At 40.0% G+C, this 24,181-nt stretch overlaps 1 protein-coding gene across 4 annotated transcripts in view; it reads right to left on the bottom strand.

Annotated features, from left to right (window-relative positions):
- MYH10 (myosin heavy chain 10) overlaps positions 1-24,181 on the bottom strand; it is a 140,314-nt gene that overhangs the window by 76,692 nt on the left and 39,441 nt on the right. For 2 of the 4 annotated variants that reach the window (XM_070395551.1, XM_070395553.1), the window contains exons 5-7: positions 16,268-16,370; positions 15,646-15,675; positions 8,903-8,995 (exon numbers count right to left, since the gene is read on the bottom strand). In XM_070395551.1, coding sequence (XP_070251652.1) covers positions 8,903-8,995; positions 15,646-15,675; positions 16,268-16,370 — 226 coding nt within the window. The remainder of the gene's footprint in view (positions 1-8,902; positions 8,996-15,645; positions 15,676-16,267; positions 16,371-24,181) is intronic. The other 2 variants (XM_070395552.1, XM_070395554.1) reach the window with 1 other exon arrangement.

Here is a 24,181-nt window from a genome sequence, read left to right as displayed (position 1 = left end):
AATTACCCACTGTATATTTAGTAAACTTATTTTGCCCTTACTTCTTAGAAAATTATAAAATAGGAAAGAAAGTAAAGGAGAAATGGAAGAAACAAAGGTTTTTGGCCTTCTGAACAGGTAACCTAAAAAGAAGTTTCTCAAAATAATTTAGGCATGTGGTCCCTTAATTGGATAAACAAAACCACAACATACAACATTTACTAGTAATTGTCTCATCAGTTCCCTGGTCAAATTAGTTCCCTTTCTTTCTCATAACTGGTGTTCATAGTTGTTCTAGCCAGTATAGCTAGCGCAGAGAAATCTTCTGGCTAAATAAAAATGGTTAGGCAAAAAGTAATGAAATAAAGGGACAGAATGAGGAAAGAGATGGGGCAGTAGAAGCCTGCTGTGGGGGGAGGCGGCAGAGTGGATTAGGTGTCCCTCCACCCCTCCTCTCCACCCCCGTCCACCGACTTCTCTTATACACACCCCAAAGAAACTAGTATCTCTGAAAACATATTTAGTCACTAATAAATACTGGTTATAATCCAAAGCTCTAGCATTGATTCTATTTTGAAAACACTTTAACAAAACAAAAACCTTACAAAGTTGAAAATTATCAACTCTCTATGCTAAGTGACATTCACATTCAGCTGTATTACAAGATCTACCCACACATGTTGCCAACATGACAAAGTGAAATTTCAGAACCAAAGAGAACTACTTCCCTGCACATCCCCCAACAGCCCAGGATTCACAGATTCTCCTTAATGCTGGATATCCTGAAAAACTAGGCAAGCAGCAGGCCATGAAATATGAAATCACTTCAGTCTTGGGGGGAGGAGGAGGAAGGGGACGGAATAAAATCTGTTAAGTTAAAAAGTCTTTTTCTCACAGTAATAAATACTTTCAGAGTTAACATTTTTATTAAAATACAAATCTAGACTAAAGTGGAAAAGAATTTTACTTTCAAGTGGTCCTCTAATCTTTAAAACATTATGTGAAGAAACTTGTAAAAATGCCCACTCCATATTTGATTTCCATGTCAGATTATGGCACTCAGAATATTGAACCCGAATTTCACCAATAAAAACAAAAGCAAAGAAAACCCCTCAAAATATGACCAGTACATTACGTATGGATTATAGAGCATGCGCTTTAATGCCATATACATGTTCAATACCAATCCAAGAACCACCGAGACCCCACACTTCTTGCACGAGCTCTGGGCAGCAAAGACTAAAATCCCCTCTCGTACATTTTCACTTAAAAGGTGCAATTGGACAACTTGGATATTTTGATATTATCAAGAAAGTAATAAGAAAAATGTTTTATTTAAAAAATGTTATTCCTTGTGAATCGACATTGATTTTCTAGATCTTTCTCTGCTGTTTACAATATATCTGTAGTAATTACACCTAGATGGTTAGCAATTTACTACAGGGGTACAGGTTTGTTTCATTTGAAAATATTTTCCCCTTCCTAACTTGATATTTAAAGTTGTTATAAAATCTGTAATTTACTTTAAGACACGTCAGTACAGTGTGCTATGTATGTGTGTTAGTTACTCCACTAAAAATCTACACTCTAGAGCAGGGGTCCTCAAACTTTTTAAACAGGGGGCCAGTTCACTGTCCCTCAGACCATTGGAGGGCCGGACTATAGTTTAAAAAAAAACTATGAACAAATGCCTATGCACACTGCACATATCTTATTTTGAAGTAAAAAAACAAAACGGGAACAAATACAATATTTGTATTTGCATGTGGCCCGGGGGCCGTAGTTTGAGGACCCCTGCTCTAGAGGAGGGGTGGGGAACCTCGGGCCTTATAAGACCCGAGAAATCATTTGCTCTGGCCCTGCCAAGGCATTAGGGGTGAGTTAATAAAATGACCGAATATAGCAGCTAATGTTGGTAATGCTGTATGGCCCTCGAATGATGTTATAATATCCACATGGCCCTGGGCAGAAGAAAGGTTCCTCGCCCCTCCTCTAGAGACCGCTATTGAACCTAAGCGGGAAAACCCATTCGAGGAGTAATTAAGCTACGATTTGACCTACAAGCCAGATGGCTATTTTACATGCTTAGTTATTCTAGCCAGTGATGGCGAACCTTTTGAGCTCAGCGTGTCAGCATTTTGAAAAACCCTAACTTAACTCTGGTGCCGTGTCACATATAGAAATTTTTTGATATTTGCAACCATAGTAAAACAAAGACTTATATTTTTGATATTTATTTTATATATTTAAATGCCATTTAACAAAGAAAAATCAACCAAAAAAATGAGTTCGCGTGTCACCTCTGACACGTGTGTCATAGGTTCGCCATCACTGTGCCGCATGTAAACTAAGCAGCCTTGTTACTTAGAATCATGGATATTAGAAATTCCTGGGATAAAATGAGTGGCATTAGGAGACATGGACCGATTGGAAATACACAGATAATCCCCCACTCTGGTGTGAACAAGGTATTTGAGACTCTAGTGGTGGTCCCCGCAGAAGTGCCAGCGGTCAAAATGAAGTTTAATCACTCTGACTTCTGACCAGATCCGTAAAAGGCATTTCGATGCACTTTCCCATGTTCGCAGCAAGATTATGTCTCCTCTTTCCAAAAAGCTGAGACAGGAGTACAACGTTCGATCCATGCCCACCGCAAGGACAATGAGGTTCAGGCTGCTCAAGGATATTACAAAGGGCAGCAAATTAACAGTCGTCCAGGTTTACAGGAAGAACTATGCCAGCGACACTAAACGAGTGCAGCGAAGAAGGTGAACAGTACAACTTCCATGTGTGTATTTACCCCCAACACATTGGTTACCAAGATTAAAGCTGGACAAAGGCCGCAAAAAGACCCTGAACGTAAAGCCAAATCTCGCCAAGTAGGAAAGGCGAAGAGCAAGTATAAGGAAGAAACAATTGAGAAGATGCAGGAATAAAGTAATCTTATACACAACTTTCATTAGAAACTTAAAATGGAAAAAGAAAGAAGACTCTATGGTAAACGACTCTGTGCAGCCACTTATTTGAAGAAGCTGGTGGCCTGGTTCAGACCATGTTCTGTCTCTGACCGTCACATCTGCCTCAGTACATCTTTAGGGTCAGGTAGGTGCGAGGAGTAAAGACAGACAGCAGGGGCTGCCTTCACTATTTCTGCAAGGGCGCAGGCTCTGGCTTGCTTTCATTGTAACCTGCTAGCCTGGTGGGAGGGCGCATACCCAGAGTCTTTATCTATCTGTAACTACTGGAAGCAGATTACCAAAAGGTACATCAACTGGGGAATTGCCAAACTGGCTTAACACGTTAAGCGCCCAGTCAGTCACCAGTGACTGACACTATACTTTCCGTCCAGAAGACAAAACAAGCTGGGCGCTTAACGTGTTAAATAAGTTTGGGGAAAAAAACGATTTGAGCAAATACAGAAAGTGCTTCCTACTAAAACTTTCTGAGGGAAGATGTATCTGCTGATACGATCATTTTGAAATTGAAATCCCTGTTTTTAAAGTTTCATTACAAGAGATTCATTTTACGTAAAACCTCCCCCATCTGGAACACATTTTACTTCTCCATAAACAGCGAACTGGAGTAACTGTGAACGATTATTTTCACAAGGGTAATGCTCTTCTAAAGAATCCCCTTTAACACAAACCATATGTTAGCATCTTTGAAAGAAAAGATATTCTTCAGGAAATTACTTGTCTATTTCAGATCAAAGAAATGGAAACAAAAGGATTCTAAAGCTTATGGAGTTTACAGTTTCAAATATTTTTCACTGTGAGCATGTGGTTTGTAAATACTGACTACATGAAATTCCACTGTACACCCAACTCATTTTTTAGTATCACATCGCTCTTCCAGTATGAGGTACAACACTAATACCAACCCAAGGCCTGGCCCGTCCACGGAGCCACCGCCTCCCATGTATCTTCTTCTCATCCTTCAGAAACTGGGGCAGGCACACTCTCAGGGGGTCTAGCACACGCCATTCGCTCCCTGAGCTCAACTGTACGTTGTGGCGTGTCTTTGAAAGTATATTAAAGTTAAACCCAAAAGAAGGTGAGCTCTCTGAGGCTTTGTCCAGGGACTTTGTTTTTGTCCACTGATATATTCCCAGGGCTTAGAGTGTGTTTAGCACTTAGTAGGCAACCACCTTTCAATAAAGGGATCACACACCTCCTATGTACTTACATGTGAAAGGCACAGCCAGAGACTAAGGAGCCAGAGAACAAGGTAGATGAGGTCCCTACTGTCAGAGAGCTTACATTCTAGCAGGAGAGACCATAAGTAAGCAGAGTAATTAACTATACGTTGTGATTAATGCTATGAGGGAAATCAATAGGACACTGATAGACAACAGAGGAAATTCCTGAGACAGGGTGTTAGACTAACTAGGTGTTTAAATGAGACAGAAGAGAAATGTGGACAGATCTGAAATACATGCTGGAAATAACCAATAGGGTTTACTCCTGACCTGGACTTGGGCCATGAAAAAAAAAAGCTGAATCCAGGATGTTTCATAGATATTTTGTTTCTCTAGGTTTTTTTTTTGGTTGTTTTTATTTTATTTTATGCTTAAGCAGGTGGATGATTTGATGATACCATATACTGACCTAAGACTTAGATTTTGAACAGAAAAGATGAAATTACATCTGGAATATGTTAAATTTGAGAAATCTATTAGACATCCAAATGAAGATAACAGGTAAGCAGCACAGTGCCTAGCAGAGAATAGGTACTTAATAATTAACTACACAACAAAAAATATAAATTATATAAAATTTACTTTAAAAATGAGCCAATACTGGCTACTCTCTAAACCCATGAGAACCAGTGTTGGCAACACCCACAGACAACTGCTAACGGGATGTTTGAACTGAACATGAATCAATCAATGGAACTAACCACTTTGCTATTTTATGGAACCACTAAAATCAACTACTTACAGTATTGTGTAATGCCTTATGATAGTAGTAGCTAGCTAATAAACTATTTCTTTTAAAAAGATACTATACCTATCAATATAAAGTTGACTTTTTTTTATGTTGCTATTGTCTTTATTCAGGAGTTAAATGTGGCTAACAGTGGTGCATAAAATTGCTGAGAAAATAAAGGGGTGGACTGTGCTTGATCATTTGTTATGTTTGAGATAGTAATTTCATTTCCTTGGATATATACCCAGAATTAGGATTGTTGGTTTGTACAGTAGTTTTTTTTTTTTTTTTGGTTTGTATTGTTTTTATTTTTTTAAATTTTGTTTTATTGCTTAAAGTATTACAAAGAGTATTATATATGTCTCCTTTTTTTTTCTCCCTTGACATTCCCCCAGCCTCCCCTACCCCCCAGTGTCTTGTGTCCATTGGTTATGCTTATATGCATGCATACAAGTCCTTCAGTTGATCTCTTACCGCCCGCCCCCCCTCCCCAACCCTCCCCGGCAGAGCAGCATTGAACAGACTGTAAAGTTGACTTTCTAAAATAAAGCTCAGCCTAGCCAGCGTGGCTCAGTGGTTGAGCATCAACCTATGAACCAGGAGGTCACGGTTCGATTCCCAGTCAGGGCACATGCCTGGTTGTGGGCTCGATCTCCAGTGTGGGGCGTGCAGGAGGCAGCTGATCAATGATTCTCTCTTATCATTGATGTTTCTCTCTTTCTCCTCCTCTCCCTTCCTCTCCGATATCAATAAAAAATATTTAAAAAATAAAAATGAAAATAAAAATAAAAAAGCCAAAAGCCAGTAATTAAAGATACTTTTGTTTCTTGTTTGAATGAATAGCTATGTCTAAGAGTATTGCTTTCATCAAAATATTTTTTCTAAAATGATTAGCTTTTAATGTATTAGATTAAGCATAAAGATTATTATACAGTAACACAAGCACTTTGGAAGGTGGAATATCAGCTGAAACAGGGTTTGCTGAGAATTTAGATTGGATGGCGGATTCCTGCTAGAATCAATCTTGCTAGCAAACAATCTAAGGCATTCTTCCTACCAGTAGAATTTATAAGTTCCTACCAGAATTATTAAACATTGTATAAATAATGAGACTCATGTATAGTATTTACTTTGCAAATTAATTTCAAAAAGTAAGGAACAAGCTAGAACAGTGTTTCTCAACCTCAACATAACTGACACTGGGGCTGGATGATTCGTTGACTGTCCTGTACACTGCAGGGTGTTTAGCAGCATCCCTGGCCTCTACCCACCAGATGCCAGCGGCACATCACTACCCATCGCCCAAGCTGAACAACCAAAACTGTCTCCAGACACGGCCAAATGTCCCCTGGGGGCACCCTAATTGAGAAGCACTGGTCTAAAGTAATGCAAATTACAGCTTATAACCCACACGTCAGCATGATTATTTTATTAATGATTTGTGGCAGCCAATTTCCAAGATGAGTTCAACAATCCCCACCTTTTGATACGTCATTATGTGTGACCAATAAAATATATCAAAGGGATGGTATGTGACTTCCAAGGTGGGGTCATAAAAAACACCGTGTGGCTTCTGTCTTGCTCTTTCTTGGATCCCTTGCTCTGGGGGGATGCCAGCTGCCAAGTCAGGAGCAAGCAACTCTATGGAGAGGCCTTTGAGGTGGGGAACGAGGGCCTCCAAGCAGCCACCAGGAGGAAGTGAGGCCTCCTGACAGTAAGCTTGGAAGAAGATCCTCCAGCCTCAAGTCTTCAGATGACTGCAGCTCTAGCCAAGAACATCTTAATGACAACCTCATGAGAGATCCTGAGCTAGAGCCACCCACCACACAGAAATGATGAAATAATCAATGTTTTAAGCCACTAGGTTTTAGGGCAACTTGTTACATAGCAATAGGTCACCAATACAGAACTGTACTTCTGTCTCAAACACAAAAACCCTGGCAAGTATACGAACCCTTACTGCTTAGTAACAGAATCACTACATTGTTTATCAAGGACACAAATGACTGATTCGTAGCAATTTATCTTTTCTAAGCAAAAATAAGACAAATGGGCTCAAAACTGTTTCTCCTGAATTTAAAGTGTGGTTTAAGGGAGAACATCAGAACAGACGGGTAACTGGATTTATGTGGTAAAATAAAATATTTTCCACTAAGAAGTCCTTGAAAATCTTCAGAGATCGCATACCTAAGTTGGTAGCTCAGTGTCTTCTATCCCATGATACAGCCACTAAACACAGGGCTTTCAGTAGGAAGAATTTAAGATTTAATTGTGGCTCAGGGTCAATGGTGATGATCCATGGAATGACAGAAACTCTGCAAACAAAGTTCAGTTTCCCCAGATGTCTTGTATAGCCAAGTCTCAGCCAGGCTTCCTACTGCCATAGGCACATTTCTTGTCCCACTTTGTACGTAAACAAATAAAATAATTACTAAGTGAATGCGGATTAAGTGATTCGGAATAAACAATATTCTAAGCAAATAGATGCTTATTTCTTACTTAACTTGGAAGCCTCTTGTACTTAAAATATCTGGTGGTGTTATGGGCTAAACTGTGCCATCCCCCCAGTTCATATGCCAAAGTCCTAACTCCCAGCACCTCAGAACATGATACTTGGAGACTGGGTTTTTACCGAGGTAATTAAGTTCAAATGAGGTCACCAGGAGGGTCCTAATCCCAAATGATGGGTGTCCTTTAAGAGAAAAATAGGCCACAGACACACACAGAGGGAAGACCATGTGAAGACATGGAGAAGGCGGCCATCTACAAGCCAAGGAGAGAGGTCTCAGAAGAAACCAACCCTGCCAACCCCTTCATCTCAGAATCTAGCCTCCAACTGTGCGGCAGTTAATTCCTGTGGTTTCAGCCGCCGAGTTGGTGGCAGTCTGTTATGGCAGCCCTAGCAAACTCGGAGGGCCACCTGGCTGGCTGCCTTCGTGTTTACCAGGTCCTCTGTGACCCTGAGTCTGATTATTTCCACTGATCGCAGAGACCATGTCACCAGAAAATTAACATGCAGACCATGGCTTTACATTCCCAGAATAAAAAAGTATGTGACAATGTTTTCAGATTCCCCCAAATTAGCCATTGAATTGAAGCCTCACTTATCCTGGCCTTCTTGACTTTTACAACACGTCTAATATCGGAAGAGGGAGAAGAAACAATTAACTCCAACCACTGAAGTAGAAATATAATGGAACCGAAGACCCTCTCCAAAATGACTGTGGAAAGGGTTACAGACTCTTGATGACTATAATCCAGGGCAAAAGATTTGCTGAAGGAACACCCACTTTGTTGAATATGGGTTCAGAGATGATCTGCCATGAAAGTCTTGACTCTGAGCAGGTGGAATGGGGAGGACAGGATCCTCATACTAATACTAATTTGGCTACCACTTACGATAATATCCTCAGGTGAACTGTTACAGTTGATCCAACTGAGGGAGAAAGTAAAGCTTTTAATGAATCAAGAGAGGTGAACGGAAGAATTTTTAAAGAGAAATAATAGTAATGACAACTTATTCTGAAGTCCATGACATGGGAACAGCAAGATATGAGAAGGATAATTTACTATATTGAATACCAACCTTATGCGTTGAGCATTTATTATGCCCAGTGCTGTGTTAAATAGCAAACACGCATCTTTAAGTCTCCATACCAACCCCCTAACAGGTATTACATATCATCCCCAATCAAAGATGAAAAAATAAGTTCAGAGAAGTTACAGAATTATATATCCATATAATAATATGTAATTAATCTATTTATGTAGTATATGATTACAATTAATTTCACAATTTTTCAATTGCTTTTTTTAATTGTGCCTACTAGAAAAATTTAAATTACAGGTTACCTGCATTTTATTTCTATTGATAGTACTATTCTATATTATATTGATTAGCCTCTTCCGAAAATCTATACAGTGCTGTATAATGAATCATAATAGACACTTAACTAGAAATCTGAGGAATTAAGTTTCTGATACTTTCAACTTACAAAACGAGATGAGTTATCATTTTTCACAGTCTTCGCATTTCCAAACGATTCCAGAATTGGATTGGCTTGCAAAAGTTGCCGTTCAAGTTCCCCCTAAAAGACATTTACATACACACATGTATACACACATACACACAAATAAAAGCAGATGTGTGTTAATCTAGTGTCTTTATTCCAGTCCTCAGGGGGAAAAACAAAATAAAACAAAAAACTGCCTCTTTCCCTCAGTCCTCTCATCTAGTTTGTCATCAGCAACCTTTGTTGGCTTCTTATTCTAGGTCATAAGAGGCTCTACTGAAGGAAAAGAGTTAGCATCTATAAAGAAGAAAATGTCACAGTGGTCAGAGAAGACACATTTAAGGACAGGGCACATAAATTAGGCAGAGAATTCTGAAAATAAAACAAAGTAACTGGTTTTCATAAAATAAAATTTAGCAGGACACTTCAATTAAGAACATATTAATACTTACATGTTATAATTACTGGTATAAAGCTTGCCATTTTCCCAATATTTTACTTACATGTTATAATTACTGGTATAAAGCTTGCCATTTTTCCCAATATTCACATAATATTTTAATAATGTAGACCAGGCAATATCCTCATCCATCTCCATGATCAGAGATGGTGATACTATTGACTTCTTGCTCAAATGTAAAAGACTTAAGTATAGAGTATTTGATATAATGTATGTGGGGTTTTTGGATATGTTTTACTCATATATGCAAATAAAACAGATTTTACAAAAAGATGTGAGTATATTAATATGTGTTTTATCATGAAACACAATAGAAAGCTGTATGAGAAAGCATAATGTCATTTCTGACCATAAAAACTCTAGAAAGTTTTTATGCTTGTTCCTGGAATGTAATTTCAGAATTATATTGTATGATTTCAGTAACTCTGCTTTTTCCAAACACAAATCTCACCCCTATATTTTAAAATACCCACAAGCACTCTAGACCTAAGAAAGGACTAAAAACCACTAGCAGCCCTGACCTGTGTTGCTCAGTTAGTTGGAGCGTCATCCCATGCACCAGAAGGTCACAGGTTCGATTCCTCGTCAGGGCACATACCTAGGTTGCAGGTTTGTACCGGAGACAACCGATTGATGTATCTCTCTTACACTGCTGTTTCTCTCTCTCTTCCTTCCTCTCCAAAAATCAATAAAAAACAAACAACCACTAGCAAATGTGATTCTCTAAGCAGTGGTTCTCAACCTTCCTAATGCCGGGACCCTTTAATACAGTTCCTCATGTTGTGGTGGTTCCCAACCATAAAATTATTTTCGTTGCTACTTCATAACTGTAATTTTGCTACTGTTATGAATTGTAATGTAAATATCTGATATGCAGGATGTATTTTCAGGGGTCGTGACCCACAGGTTGAGAACCGCTGCAAGGGAAAAAAGGAATATAAGGAACCTCACATAAGATTTGTTACGTAATGGTCAGTTGCTATGTGACTAAGTATACAATAATCAAATCCAAAACCAGGAACAAATATATGCCAAATAGACTCCTGTACTCAGCCGAAAGGGTGAGGACGTTTTTCTGAGGCACACGACACAGTGAGGAAATATGCTCCTTATGTCTACTCTGCAGCACTTATCTGGATTGTTCAGACTTTTACAGGTGCTAATTCCAGTCTACGATTGTGTCCCATTGAGACCAGTCAGGAACCAGTCCTTGTCAGAACCCCAAGCTGCATGAATTTCATGCTACCAAGTACTGAAATACTTTCTTGGCACTAGATGATATGCTCTTTGTACAGTGAATCATCTAGTTTATTAACTTCAAAACACCAGATTATTTCTGATGTAAACCTTTCTAAATATTATATGCTACCAAAATTTCTTAAACATGGCATCCTGAGCCAATTTTAATGACTGAGAGTCATCATTAAAAATGTTAGTATCTGCCTGGCCTGTGTGGCTCAGTGGGTGAGCGTCAACCTATGAACCAGAAGGTCACGGTTCTATTCCTGGTCAGAGCACATGCCCAGGTTGTGAGCTTGATCCCCAGTAGGGGGCATGCAGGAGGCAGCTGATCAAAGATTCTCTCTCATCATTGATGTTTCTATCTCCCTTTCCCTTCCTCTTTGAAATCAATTAAAATATATTTTAAAATATTGTTAGTATCATTCTGTGAATAACAGAGTGCCCTTCTCCTGAGGTCACGTCTAGCAGTGTGCCCAGGGCTAACATCCTACAAAAGCCCTCATATGCTGGCTCTGCAGTAGTTGTTTGGGCTCTAGAATCCTTTGACCTCACTCAGAACATGTAACCAGAATGTAGAAACTGTTAGAAAAAACCAGCTTTTTATAAGTGAGGCATTACCTTTACAACACCGAACATCTGTTAGATCAAGGAATTAGAATAGATTCCTCAAAATTACACACTATTCTGCCAAATAAAACCGTAATGAAAATACTTTAAGAAGTAATGCACCTTTAAAATGTTTTCCTAACTTGGGAGGTAATACAAGTGTTGCATATTTCATTTTAATATTTCCTAGGCATGGCTACAAGAATTCTTTGGATTAAGTTTATTGATTCTTTTCCTTTCTTGTGTGTGTGTGTGTGTGTGTGTGTGAGAGAGAGAGAGAGATTCTCTCCTGCTGGCTTATAGCAGCAATTTTCAACCTTTTTCATCTCATGCACATATACACTAATTACCAAAATCCTGCAGTACACCAAAAAACATGGATTTTTCCCCTGACCTGAACAAAAACAAAAAGTATAATTCTGATTCATTCACAATGGACCACTATTGTTCTGTTGGCTGTTGTCACTTTTTAAATTTGATAACCTAAGGGAAAAGAGTTCAGAGCCCCTGACTTATATAGTCAGGTATTGCATGTTGTAAACATTCTTGTGGCACACCGGCTGAAAATGGCTGGCTTACAGTCATTGACTGTATTCCCTGCACCTAGCTCAGTCAGTAACGAGTCAAAATGATGCACCGGGACTATTTCCCGAGTAAATGTATAATCAGAGATCCTAGAACATTCTAATAGTATTTGGGGAAGGGATGGTGGTGAGCTAAAGGTGGTAACAAGATTTGGGTAAGGGTCCCCAAAGTCACGGAAGTAGCTGTAGACATTGGCACTTCCATGTCCCTCTTCCATGTCTACCGTAATAGCCTTGTGGTATTACTTCTGACCTGATGGATTTGTGGCTTCAGTGAGTCCGGGCAAAGACCTCAAAAACTCATCAATGAATCACAAAAAACGTGACACGAAACATACAAAAATGGTCTTACATTAAGAAGTTACCACTAAATTTGATCATTTCTGTGTTGAGCAATTTCATATTTAAACAGTGCCAAGATCTCTCAACCAAATGTCAAAGCCACTGGTAAACCATCGGGGCAGTGACTAGCTGTTACCCCTTCTGCTAGAACTGGATGGGCAGTGGCCCCTATTTCTATCCAATATAAGGAGAAGTGGAGTTTTTGGGAATGTGGAAAACAGCCGCATTAGCTATTGACATTATTTTTTAAATTCTAAGTATTTAGAATTGTATGGTTTAAAGATTTACCAATGGTGATGAAAACCCTGTTTATTACATAGTGTATAATATACACTTGCTATATGATAGATAGAGGATGACTTTAAATCGGTAAAACTATATCCCCCTTTCAAAATTTCAGTTCAGCCAACAAGGGGGCTCAGGCTGAGATCACCCTGCACCTGCAGGCTGAGAGGGCAGAGGCGTGGTGTCGCACTGACCATAGGAGGAGGGACGAAACGAGGTGGCAGCAGCTAGTCACAATGTTGAGAAACAGACTCTAATCACAGCTGGCAGGTCTAATTTCTGTACTTGCTATCACCTTGTGTCCTATAGTTCAAGGCCGTTTAGACCAGTAAATATAATGGTAGCCTGAGATGCTGCCTGGCTTTGGGGCAGGTGAGCGGGCTGGATGGATCGCCCTTAGGGAATGGTCAAGTTTTAGAAACTGGTTGTTTTAAACCTTCTCTGAAATTGAGCTGAGCTCCGCCTCTGGTGTGGCACTGAACACCGTGGAGGCTCTGAGGCCTATGACAGCGACCGATGACGAGGGAAGAGGGGGTGGAAACTGTACTTTCAGTTGGCTGGGGGGCAAAGCCAAATAAGATGTAATTTTATTATAAAAACTCTATCAAAAGTTTATAGGCAAATGTTTGACGTTTATTTAAATATTGTGAGCTCAATTTTAAAAATTGATGTCATGTATTTGTTCATGTTTCCGTAGTTTCAAAGGCATATATAAAAAGGACAGATCACTTTGCTCTGCCAGAATGGCTACAATAAAGACATTGACAGTGTTGGTGAGGATAGAGAAACTGGCACCCTCCTAAACTGCTGGTGAAAATGTACAAAAATGGTATAGTCACTCTGAAAAATAGTTTGGCAGTTCCTCAGAATGTTAAACAGAAAGTTACCACAACTCACCAATTCCACTCTAGGCATACACCCAAGAGAACTGAAAACCTATGTCCACACAAAACTTGTCTGCAAATGCTCAGTGCAGCATATTCGTCATGGCCCCCAAATGGAAACAACCCCAATCTCCATCAACTGATGAATGGATTAACGAAATGCGCCATATTTAATATCACGGAATTTTATTCAGCCATAAAAAGGACTGGAATATTTGTACATGCTACAGCACGAATGAACCTGGAAAACATTATGTGAAAGAACAGTCACAGAGAACCACATATTATAGGATTCCATTCATATAAAATATCCAGAACAGGCAAATTCTTTGAGACAAAGTATTTTAGTGATTTCCAGGGACTGGGTGGAAATGGAAGGTGACTCCGAATAGGTACGGAGCTGGAGCTTCATTTTGGAGCGATGAAAATGTTCTAAAATTAACTGCAGTGATAATTATATATCCTTTAAAAAATTGAACAGTATGCTTTAAATGAGTGAATGCTATGGTACATGCGTTAAACCTCAATAAATAAAGCTGATTTTTAAGAATAAGCAAATAGACAAATAATAATAGACTCACAAAATCAGGAGCTTAGAAATCATACTAATGATAATATGCTAGAAATTTATACAAATGGTTCCTGGGAACTTAAGTTTTGCCTATGAAGTTCATCAATGTAAATTAACAAACCAGTGATATCAAGCCAAAAGAAACACTGACTTGAGAAGTCTAGACTTTCAACATTATAATGGTTACTTTATGGCAGTCACCCTCAAAATGGGGCATGGAAATCACAACTAGGGGCACCCCCGGAGGGGGAAGGGAGTGTGGACTGAGAAGTAATTACTTGCTAGGACCCTCTCCAGGGTGTGTGCATTCCCTACTACTCACGAGTAGCTCATATCCCTTAAGTGTGCTGGGGAAGAAAAATTAATAGAGAACCAGTGTTCTCATGTTTCTAAAAACATAATCGCAGCTACTCCTCGACTAGACTATTATGAAATAACTTGGGAAAAGCAGCCTTGACGATGCGGTGCACAGGAAATCCATGCAGGAAGACATGCAAATCAATGACGACAGCGAAGCGCGGCCTAGAGAAGCGGTTGCCTTCTTTGGGAGAACTTGCTACCCGGGGATTGATTTGACCCAAAGTTAAATCTGGGGGGAGGCATGCTACTCACATACAACAGGGATCCACTCGGTAGTTTAAAATGACATCGAAACAAAATGCAAACAACCATGACTTATGTTTTCCATAGAGGGCTGGAAAACCTAAATCTGTACTTCGTTTAAGTAGGGATCTAAGTACCTATTAAAAGGACAAAAGCTGGTTTCTGGTCTAGTGGTTCCTTCTTTAAATATCCTATAGGATGATGATCATTTCATTAACCCTCCAATTTGTCTGAATGGTCTGGTCTGCAGCTAAGAGAGCTGAAAGGCACCATAGGCCTTCAGAGGTATAGTACAGCTCTGGATGTGAGAATTTCTTACATTTTTAAGGAAGACATCTAAAAATCTTAGTATCTGTGACTATTCCTTTATTTCTATTCTGTTCTATTTAGAATAGAAACTTGTGACGGTTTCTTTATAATAATAGTTGATTTCCATAACGCGATACCCTTTCTTGCTTTATATGAGCTTTGTAGCATTATGTTTGGGGGAGACAGACAAATCAAGACCATTCCCATGCTAGGAAAGGTTCCGACCAAGGATGGATGGCCCATTCTGCCTGAGGCCCTGGCTCGGCTCTGCCCGCCCCTCATCCCCGGGGCAGCAAGTGCTCCGGTTCGCAGTGTGTTCACTGCTCTGCTCTGCGGAGCTAAAGAGGTGGCATCTGAGAGCTGGGAAGACATGCCACAGACAGAAAATTCTAATTTTATAAAATATAAGCAGACCTTTAGGTTAAAACACATATGGCCATAACATTTTAACAGATTTGAAATTTAAAGCTGCAGCCCCAGATTCAAAATTTAATATATGGCACAAGGCCAGGCTTCCATGTGTTGAAAAAGCATTAATATAATTCCACCTAGTACCTGGCATATGAAACCCTGAGGTTATAGGCTTCAGAAATGTGCGATTCAATGTCATGATAAAAGAGTAATTACTAAAGTTCATCTAGAAAACAAATTTAAAGCAAAACGGCATGCTGCTTCTGATGAAAAGAACAAGCCTCTAAGCAAGAAATTTTCAAAATCAAAATGTTCTTCATAATAGATTTCACTCAGAACTAACGGTATTGTTTCTAGTAGAGACTCAATCTAAAGACAGAAATTAGTGCGCACACTCAAGACTAAGAAGCATAAAGAAAAGCACTTGCCTGGTGTTTCACGGGTTTAGGCGATTCCTGCTGCTCGTTACAAACAGACAAATGCAAATGTTAGCAAGAGTGGTTCTCCCCTAGAGCAGTAAGCCACCTCCACAGCGCCCGGTCCCTGCAGTTAGAACTGGGAGGGCTGGGATGGCTGGCATTCTTTCAGGCCACATTAACTAACAGTTTTGCAATCTACAAAGTAAGGATAAAGGACATTTATATCCTTACCCCTTTTCTATCTCTAATTCTTCCCAAATTCCTAGCCTCCCGTCAAGCTGCTATGGGCAGTAGCAACCGGCTGCTTTGCAAAGTTCAGAAAGAACTGCTAAAAATATTTGGGGCTCTTCTTTTGGTGGAAAATAAGTCTTCAAAGGCACTGCTCACCAGTTTTTAACAATTCTCACCAAATCTTTGCAAGGAATGAGGCTTCAAGCCACAGCCATGATTGACAGCCATTTCCTGATCATCGGCTCCCTTTTAAGTGAAGGAGAGAGTTGCTGGGCGGGGAGGGGGGACAAGGGCGCTGTCAGAGAGCAGCACACTGGGTGGACCCGCTTCCTCAGTGTTTCTGAAATTATGAAAGAATAAATCTAAGATGTAAAACACCAGCCACAGAGCAAGAACTTACAGGAATATTATGGTCCTTGCGTCCTTTGTGTGAGGAAGCGACGTGAGCAAGATACTGGATGACCTTCTTAGTGTTCTCCGTCTTCCCGGCACCCGACTCGCCCCTGGAAGAGAAAGTAACACAGGCCGCCTTGAAGGAAGCACAGTTCACATTCCAAAATTACACTCAACAAATTAAACTGAGCGGAAACAAGAATTAGAAAATAAAAAAATAAGTAAAGGGAAAAAAATCTATCAGCGGTAGTTAGAAAGTTATTGTTTTTAAATGGCATTAAATTAACCCAAATGTTTTTTGGTAAGGGGCCATAGGAAAATGCTCACAGCACTTTTTGTTCTTGGCACAAGGGTTCTGGCATGGAAGTGAAATTTATTAGAACGCTCGCAAAGAAATCCCTTAGCACCAGAAACGTACCCAGCACTGGAGATGGAATTCCTAAAACAATGAAATGAAGGTAATTTAATCTGAAGGAACTGAGTGAACTCGGGGATGCCCACCGATTACTGACATTCGTTTCCTAAACCAGCCGAAGTGTTCTGAGCTCATCCCTCATCGCAGGTGAATGATGGTTCTCTCCCGGGTACCAGTACACAGCACCGTGCACCTCTCAGCTCACACCTTCAGAGAGTCTGCGCATTTGTTTATTTGTACATATGTGTTTATTTATTTGTGTTGCTTCTTTTGAATTTTCATAGCCTTGTGTTGTGTTGATACATGGCCAGTACACAATTTGTAGAGAAACTGAATAGTCTGATTTTTGTTATGAAGGAGGTGAGACAAAAGCCATCACTTTATATGATGTATATGTTCAAACAAGACTGGCATATTTTGCTTATATCTACTCAGTGCTAAACTTGAAAGTCAGGTAAAGGCTGCTAGCATGCAGTGACTCCTGAATTGGGGTCTCTCTGCTCAAATGTTTAAGGCTCCCTAGGATATAATCAAAGCAAACCTACCTTGACAATCAAAATATCAATTTAAATAAATATGTAAAATTTAATATATAATTAGATTAGTATTTTTTTAAATATATTTTTTATTGATTTTTTACAGAAAGGAAGGGAGAGGGATAGAGAGTTAGAAACATCGATCAGCTGCCTCCTGCACACCCCGCATTGGGGATGTGCCCACAACCAAGGTACATGCCCTTGACCAGAATCGAACCTGGGACCCTTCAGTCCGCAGGCCGATGCTCTATCCACTGAGCCAAACCGGGTAGGGCTAGATTATTTTTAAAAAACCAAACTCAAAAATGTTATTTGACACATTGCCAACTAAGATTCCTGTCTTATCTAAGGCATGAAAAATCTGTTTTGTTCCAACAAACTTTGACCCTTTCTTGGCTGTACTATGAACTATCCACAACTTAAATTTTTCAGTAGGTTTACTAGTTGCATTATCTTCCTACCTCTCTGTACCCAGATCCCCACAATCTCAGAGGGGGTGACCAACTAGCTGTATGGCTTTGAGTAAGGCAATTATCTTTTCTGGGCATCAGCACCACCATCTGTAAAGCGTAGGAATTGGATTAGATCCTTTCTAGCTCCAAGATTCGATAATTCTAGATATAACCTACTTATTACTTTATGAGAATATATTAATCACCACCTGTTGTTATATTAAAATTCAACCCCTTCTTTGTTTTGCCATGTAGAAGTTTTAAATCTTAGGTACTCAAATTGATAACCTTTCTTGTAAGGCCTTTTCTGCACCAAGATTACATCCATCTATATTCTCATTTTTTAAAAATATATATTTTTCTTGATTTCAGAGAGGAAGGAAGAGAGAAAGAGAAACATCAATGATAAGAGAGAATCACTGATCGGCTGCCTCCTGTACACCCGCCACTGGGGATGGAGCCTGCAACCTGGGCATGTGCCCTGACTGAGAATCAAACCGTGACCTCCTGGTTCATGGGTTGATGCTCAACCACTGAGCGACACCAGCCATGCTATATTCTCATTTATAACTAAATCTTTAATCAACCTGAAAAAATAATTTATGGTTGGAGGTAAAGATTTAAACTAATTTCCCCCCAAATAACTCAACCTATATCCCAATATCAATGGTTCACAAAGACATTAATTCTCCAGTGATATGAAATGTTATATTTATCTCATACTCACTTCTTACACATATGGCTTATTCCAAAGCTGGTACCATATTGCAGTCGTTTTGAAATATGACTAATCAAACTACACATCATTTTTCTTCTTAAAAAAGCACACAAACCAAGTTGTCTCCGGGGTTTGTTTTGTCAGATAAACTTCAAATAATTTTGTTCTGCTATGTCTCCCCCATCTCCTGCTCCCACAAATTAACAGGTGGAATTTTGAATTAAATAATAATAATATTAACATGTATGCTATTTTTAGGAGAAATGATGTTTTCACCTCTGTCTCTCAGGTAACTTCGTATTTTTCTAAGTTCATAACAAGCAAGGACCATTTATCTTATTCATCTTTAAATCATAGTGCCTAGCACAGTAAGTGCCTTTGAATACAGGTCCTACGCATGTTTTGTTAAGTTTACTCCTAGGCTCTTTGAAAATATTTTTTGTTCCTGTCATTAATGTCCTTTCATCACCATTCTATTTTCTACCTGGCTACCACTGGTACCTAGATAAGGTTAATAATTTTCATTCACTCACTCCACAAATATTTACAAGTTTACTTCAACGTGTAGGGCATTCTTCTCAGTGCTAGAGAGCTGTGAAAAAAAATACATGTCCTTATGGAGCTCAAGTTTAGGAGAAGAGACAGAAAATAAGCAAGAAAAATAAGATGATTACAGAATGTGAGGAATGCTACAAAGGATGAGGATCTGGGAAGAGCTTCCTGAAAGATGAGCTGGAACTAGCAAGTGAAGAGCTGGGGGCAGAGTGTTCAGGCAGATGGAAAGACAAACACGAAAGCCCCACCAGCGCGGCGTGGCTCAGTGATTGAGGGTCAACCTATGAACCAGGAGGTCACGGTTTGATTCCCGGTCAGGGCACATGCCAGGGTTTCGGGCTTGATCCTCAGTAGGGGGTCTGCAGGAGGCAGCCGATTGATGATTCTGTCTCATCAATGATGTTTCTCTCTCTCTCCCCTTCTCCCTTTCTCTCTGAAATCAATAAAAATGTTTTCTTGTTGTTTTTTTAAAAGCCCCAAAGTAGGAAAAAGCTTGTTAAATTCTAGGAACCAGCAGCCTGTGTGTAGGATTTGATGTAACTAACCAGCAAGGCAGAGAACAGCAGGAGACACTGACGATGTAGGAACAAGGTGGATGTATGCGCTCAGGAGTCAGGGGAAAAAATGTGGGTTTTACTCAAGTATAATTTCTTAGTAGCTATGGTAGAGGTATTCTGTTTTGTTCTTAACTTTATTCAACATACTTAGTGTTTCAAGGTTAATCATGATGTTGGCTGTCGGTTTCAAACAATGTTTATTATGCTGAGAAATGAGCGTCTCATTTGACCGATGATGACTCGTGTGTACAGTTATGACTGGGGCTTTTCAGCTCAGTTTGCCCCTGGTTTCTCAGCGAACCCCTCTCACCTGGACATGCTTCAGTTTGTCCTTAAAGCACTCTCCCCTCCCGTCACACTTCCTGGGCCGTTTATTAGCATAAACACAACTGTTTAGGAACTCTGCTACATTTCACACACTTCAGTTTAAGGTAACTTCGCTGTAGAAAATAGTTTCAAAGTTGGGTGTATTCAACACTTGCCTGCTGAGTTACCAAGAGGGGGGATGATGGGCCTTACATCCTCCATCTTAGCAGGGGACCACAGCCTCTGCTGTGTGAGGTGGTTGTGAAGAAAAAGTACCATCCATCTAAAGCACGTGATTAGCATTCAATAATCGTTACCATTACCGGCCCCACAACCGTTCACCCACCATACAAGAGGTCATGTGAATGACTAACCTCCAAATGAATCCCTGAATCGATAGTGTAAGAGTGTGGCTCTGGTGTCAAAGTGACCCACCTGGGTTCAAATCCCACCTACCACTTCCTGGCTATGGCGCTTCCGGCAAGTTCCTGAGCTCTTTGATCCTCAGTTTATCTGCTTTAAAAAGAGAGAGTTATTTCCCAGGACTGAGAGAATGCATGTAGGAGCCGAACACTGCACCTGGCAAAGTCTCTCAATAAATGGCTGCAGTAGAAGTAACAGCTATGATGATGATCAATAATGATGATGATAAATATATTACCAAGTTTTATAAAAACCTTCAATTTGAATATGAAAGAGATGGAGGGTCAAAGGAATAGAATTCTTGGAAAAGATTTTTTTAAATGGGCAATGGCACATCTGTCCTAGATGGAAGCAAAGAAAATAAAGCCGCTTGAACAAAAGTCACAGGAAAGGGAACCAACCAGATAGTTCAGCAGACTTCTCTTGAAGAAAATGAGAATTCTGAGAGGAGAACAACAGGACGAGATCTCAAAGAGAAGGAGGACAAAGGGAATCTGACCTCATTTCCACCAACAACACGCGGTCTGCTGACCCAGGAGTTCTGTGCTGTGAGTGACTGCTTGTTTCTGTGCTGGTCTCCTGGTTCAAGGGCAAGGTTAACAGAACAAAACAAGGAGCCTGCTGGGTGGGGTGCCTGTGTCTGCTGCAGCGCTTCCGGACATAAAAGATCAGGAATTCCTAATCTGAAGGTATTTGTGTTTTCTAGAAAGGTCTATGGCTTTCTCGGCTCCTCAAAAGGATGTGCAATTCAAAACAAAGGCTTAAAAACCAAGAGTGGAAGGAAGCAGTAAAGCAGATCATTGATAAATGATCAGTTCCAGGATCTTTCTCTGATTCCCTCTAGACCAGGGGTGTTTCCCCAATGAGAAACCCCTTGCCCAGATCTTCACTAGTTTTGTTTTTATTCTCTCTGGCTATTTATAAAATTCAATTTAGCCTAGCTTTAAAAACACCCTTTGCCTGAAGTTCTTGCTTTAGATGATCTCAATTTGAAAAACAACATTTATATTATTCAATCTACTAGACTCGCCGCACTGGCAGGACCCCAGACCTGCCCTGCGCGAGCCGCAGGTACCGCCTCAGCCACGCCAGCCACGCCAGCCTCGCAAGAGCTCCGCCAGCCCTTCGCGAGCCTGAGTCCCGAACCGTGAGAGGTCCTCCATGCACCTCCTGGTGACTGGTTGTTTGGTCATTCTGCTGTTACGGCGTCACAACCACAGGCCTTTTAAGATATAGATAATAATAAAAGCGTAATATGCTAATTGGACTGGATGTCCTTCCAGATGATCTTCCGGATGAAGCTGGGGCTGCGAGGGAAGCCCAGGTTCCGGGTGCCAGAGGGAAGCCAGTGCCAGCAGCCAAGGGAAGGAAGGCCTACTCTTGCACAAATTTCGTGCATCAGGCCTCTAGTATATATATAAAACATTAGTCAATTTCTTATAGTTTCAAAACTGTTAGAAAGTAGTCTACTAGGAAGAACAGACATTTTATGGTCAAGATAGGTTTGGCTGGGGCAGGGGGCGGGGGTGGGCTAGAAGAGGTCAATGGAGGAAGAAAGGGAACATAAGTAATACTTTCAACAATAAAGACTTTTTTTTTAAAAGAGGCTTGTGTTCAAGTTTTCCATCACACATGTAAATGTAACAGGGGTGTTGCAAAGATTTTTTAAAAAATATATTTTATTGCCGGAACCGGTTTGGCTCGGTGGATAGAGCGTCAGCCTGCGGACTGAAGGGTCCCAGGTTCGATTCCGGTCAAGGGCATGTACCTGGGTTGCGGGCACATCCCCAGTAGGAGGTGTGCAGGAGGCAGCTGATCGATGTTTCTCTCTCATCGATGTTTCTAACTATCCCTCTCCCTTCCTCTCTGTGAAAAATCAATTAAAAAAAATATATATATATTTTTAATATACTTTATTGATTTTATAAAAAATCCCTCTCCCTTCCTCTCTGTGAAAAATCAATAAAAAAAATATATATATATATATATTTTTTAATATATTTTATTGATTTTTCACAGAGAGGAAGGGAGAGGGATAGTTAGAAACATCGATGAGAGAGAAACATCGATGAGAGAGAAACATCGATCAGCTGCCTCCTGCACACCTCCTACTGGGGATGTGCCCGCAACCCAGGTACATGCCCTTGACGGGAATCGAACCTGGGACCCTTCAGTCTTCAGGCTGACGCTCTATCCACCGAGCCAAACCGGTCAGGGCAAAGATTAATGGAGATATTTGCAAAGTCAGTTCCTTGGCAGATTTGCCTAGAACATTTTAAACTTAGAATTACAAGTTGATTTGCATACTCTCCGCCCCCCACCCCTCCAGTAAGACACAGCTACAATAACCTAAAAATTCCTATAGTTGAGACTTGAGGACAGCTAACAGAGTCCTAGAAAAGCAAATTGAGGTCTAAAAAAACTGGCTGTCTGGCCTAGGTCACAGAGCTAGTTCATGGTAGAGCTAGGGAAGAAAGAATTCCAGATTCCTATCTGACAACATAATATTTCAACTACACCACACTGTTGCCTTGGCTTTTTTTTAAGACTTAAATTTTTTAAATAGCAGTTTTAGGTTTATAACACAATTGAGTTCCTGTTGCTCCAGCCTCACCAGCATTTGTTGCCAATGTTTCGGATTTCATCCGTTCTAGTGGGTGTGTAGTGATGATGATACAGGATGTGAAACAACTCCTCACATGCTCTTTTGCCATCTGCATATCTTCTTTGGTGAGGAGTCTGACTGTTGAATTTTAAGCGTTCTTCGTACATTTTGGATAACTGTCTTTTATAAGATGTTATCTTTTGCACATATTTTCTCCCAATCTGTGGCTTATCTCATTGTCTTGCCAATGTCTTTTGCAGAGCAGTTTTTAATTTTAATGAAGTCCAGCTTATCAATTATTTCTTTCACGGATCGTGTCTTTAGTGTTGTATGTAAAAAGGCATCTAGGTTTTGTCCTATGTTACCTTCTAGGAGTTTTATAGTTCTGTCTTTTACATTTAGGTCCATGATCCATTTTGAGCTTATTTTTGTGACGGGAGTAAGATCTGGGTCTAGATTCATTTTTTGTTGTTGTTCCAGCACCATTTGTTAAAGTGACTGACTACCTTTGCTCCGTGGCCTTGGATCCTCTGTCAAAGATCAGTTGGCCTACATTTATAGGGCCTATTTCTCGGCTGCCGTAGCTATTTAATCAATTCTATTGAATCGATTATCTTAACATTTTTAAGGCATGTTTCTCATAGCAAGAATCAACTGTTCTAAATCCAGGTTGGGTTGGTCATCACCATTTAGTGTAATACTTGTATATGATAGATAAAATTCCTTAACAAAAGAAATCTATTGTCACATCCTGCTAGAACGCTGAAGTAACCATTGCTTTACAATTGTTGCATTATATTTAAAAATATTTTATAGGGAAAAAAAACTTGGGTTAACCAGAGTTATTCATAAACGTAAACAGAATTCTTTAAAAGGGAGGCTTAGACAACAAAGTCAATTCCTCACCAAGTGTGAATTTAATTCTAACAAGAAGGAAAGTCAGCCCGAGGCTTATCCTCTCAACAGGATTTCACTTCCAATTAGATGGAGGGCATGTGGGAAGGACTTTGCTCTCTGAGGATAAAGGAAATCATGACTGTCCTCACCAAAGACTGTCAGGATACTAGACTAAGACTGAGCAGGGGTCCGGGGTCCTTAACTGGGAGCTCCCACTGCCTCCCGAGTCTGCAGGAATAAAGGCTGGTTGGGGGCTGTAGGCAGATGAGGCCAGAGGGTAAATTACATGCTCATCATTTTGGGGAGAAAAAGTAAACTACAGAGTAAATGACTAAAAAAACAAAACTTAAACAGAAGGAAATGCTGCTTCCTATTATATTTTTTCTTTATGATACAATGCAGACATAGATACTTAGTATAAAATAACTATTAAATAAACGTGACTGAACAATTATTC

Source organism: Myotis yumanensis, unplaced genomic scaffold, assembly GCF_028538775.1.
Source record: "Myotis yumanensis isolate MYYU_CA2020_CCGP unplaced genomic scaffold, mMyoYum1.0.hap1 SCAF_16, whole genome shotgun sequence".
Classification (NCBI taxonomy): domain Eukaryota; kingdom Metazoa; phylum Chordata; class Mammalia; order Chiroptera; family Vespertilionidae; genus Myotis; species Myotis yumanensis.
Note: the sequence above shows the minus strand (reverse complement) of the source record. Positions and strands in the feature narration are given on the sequence as shown.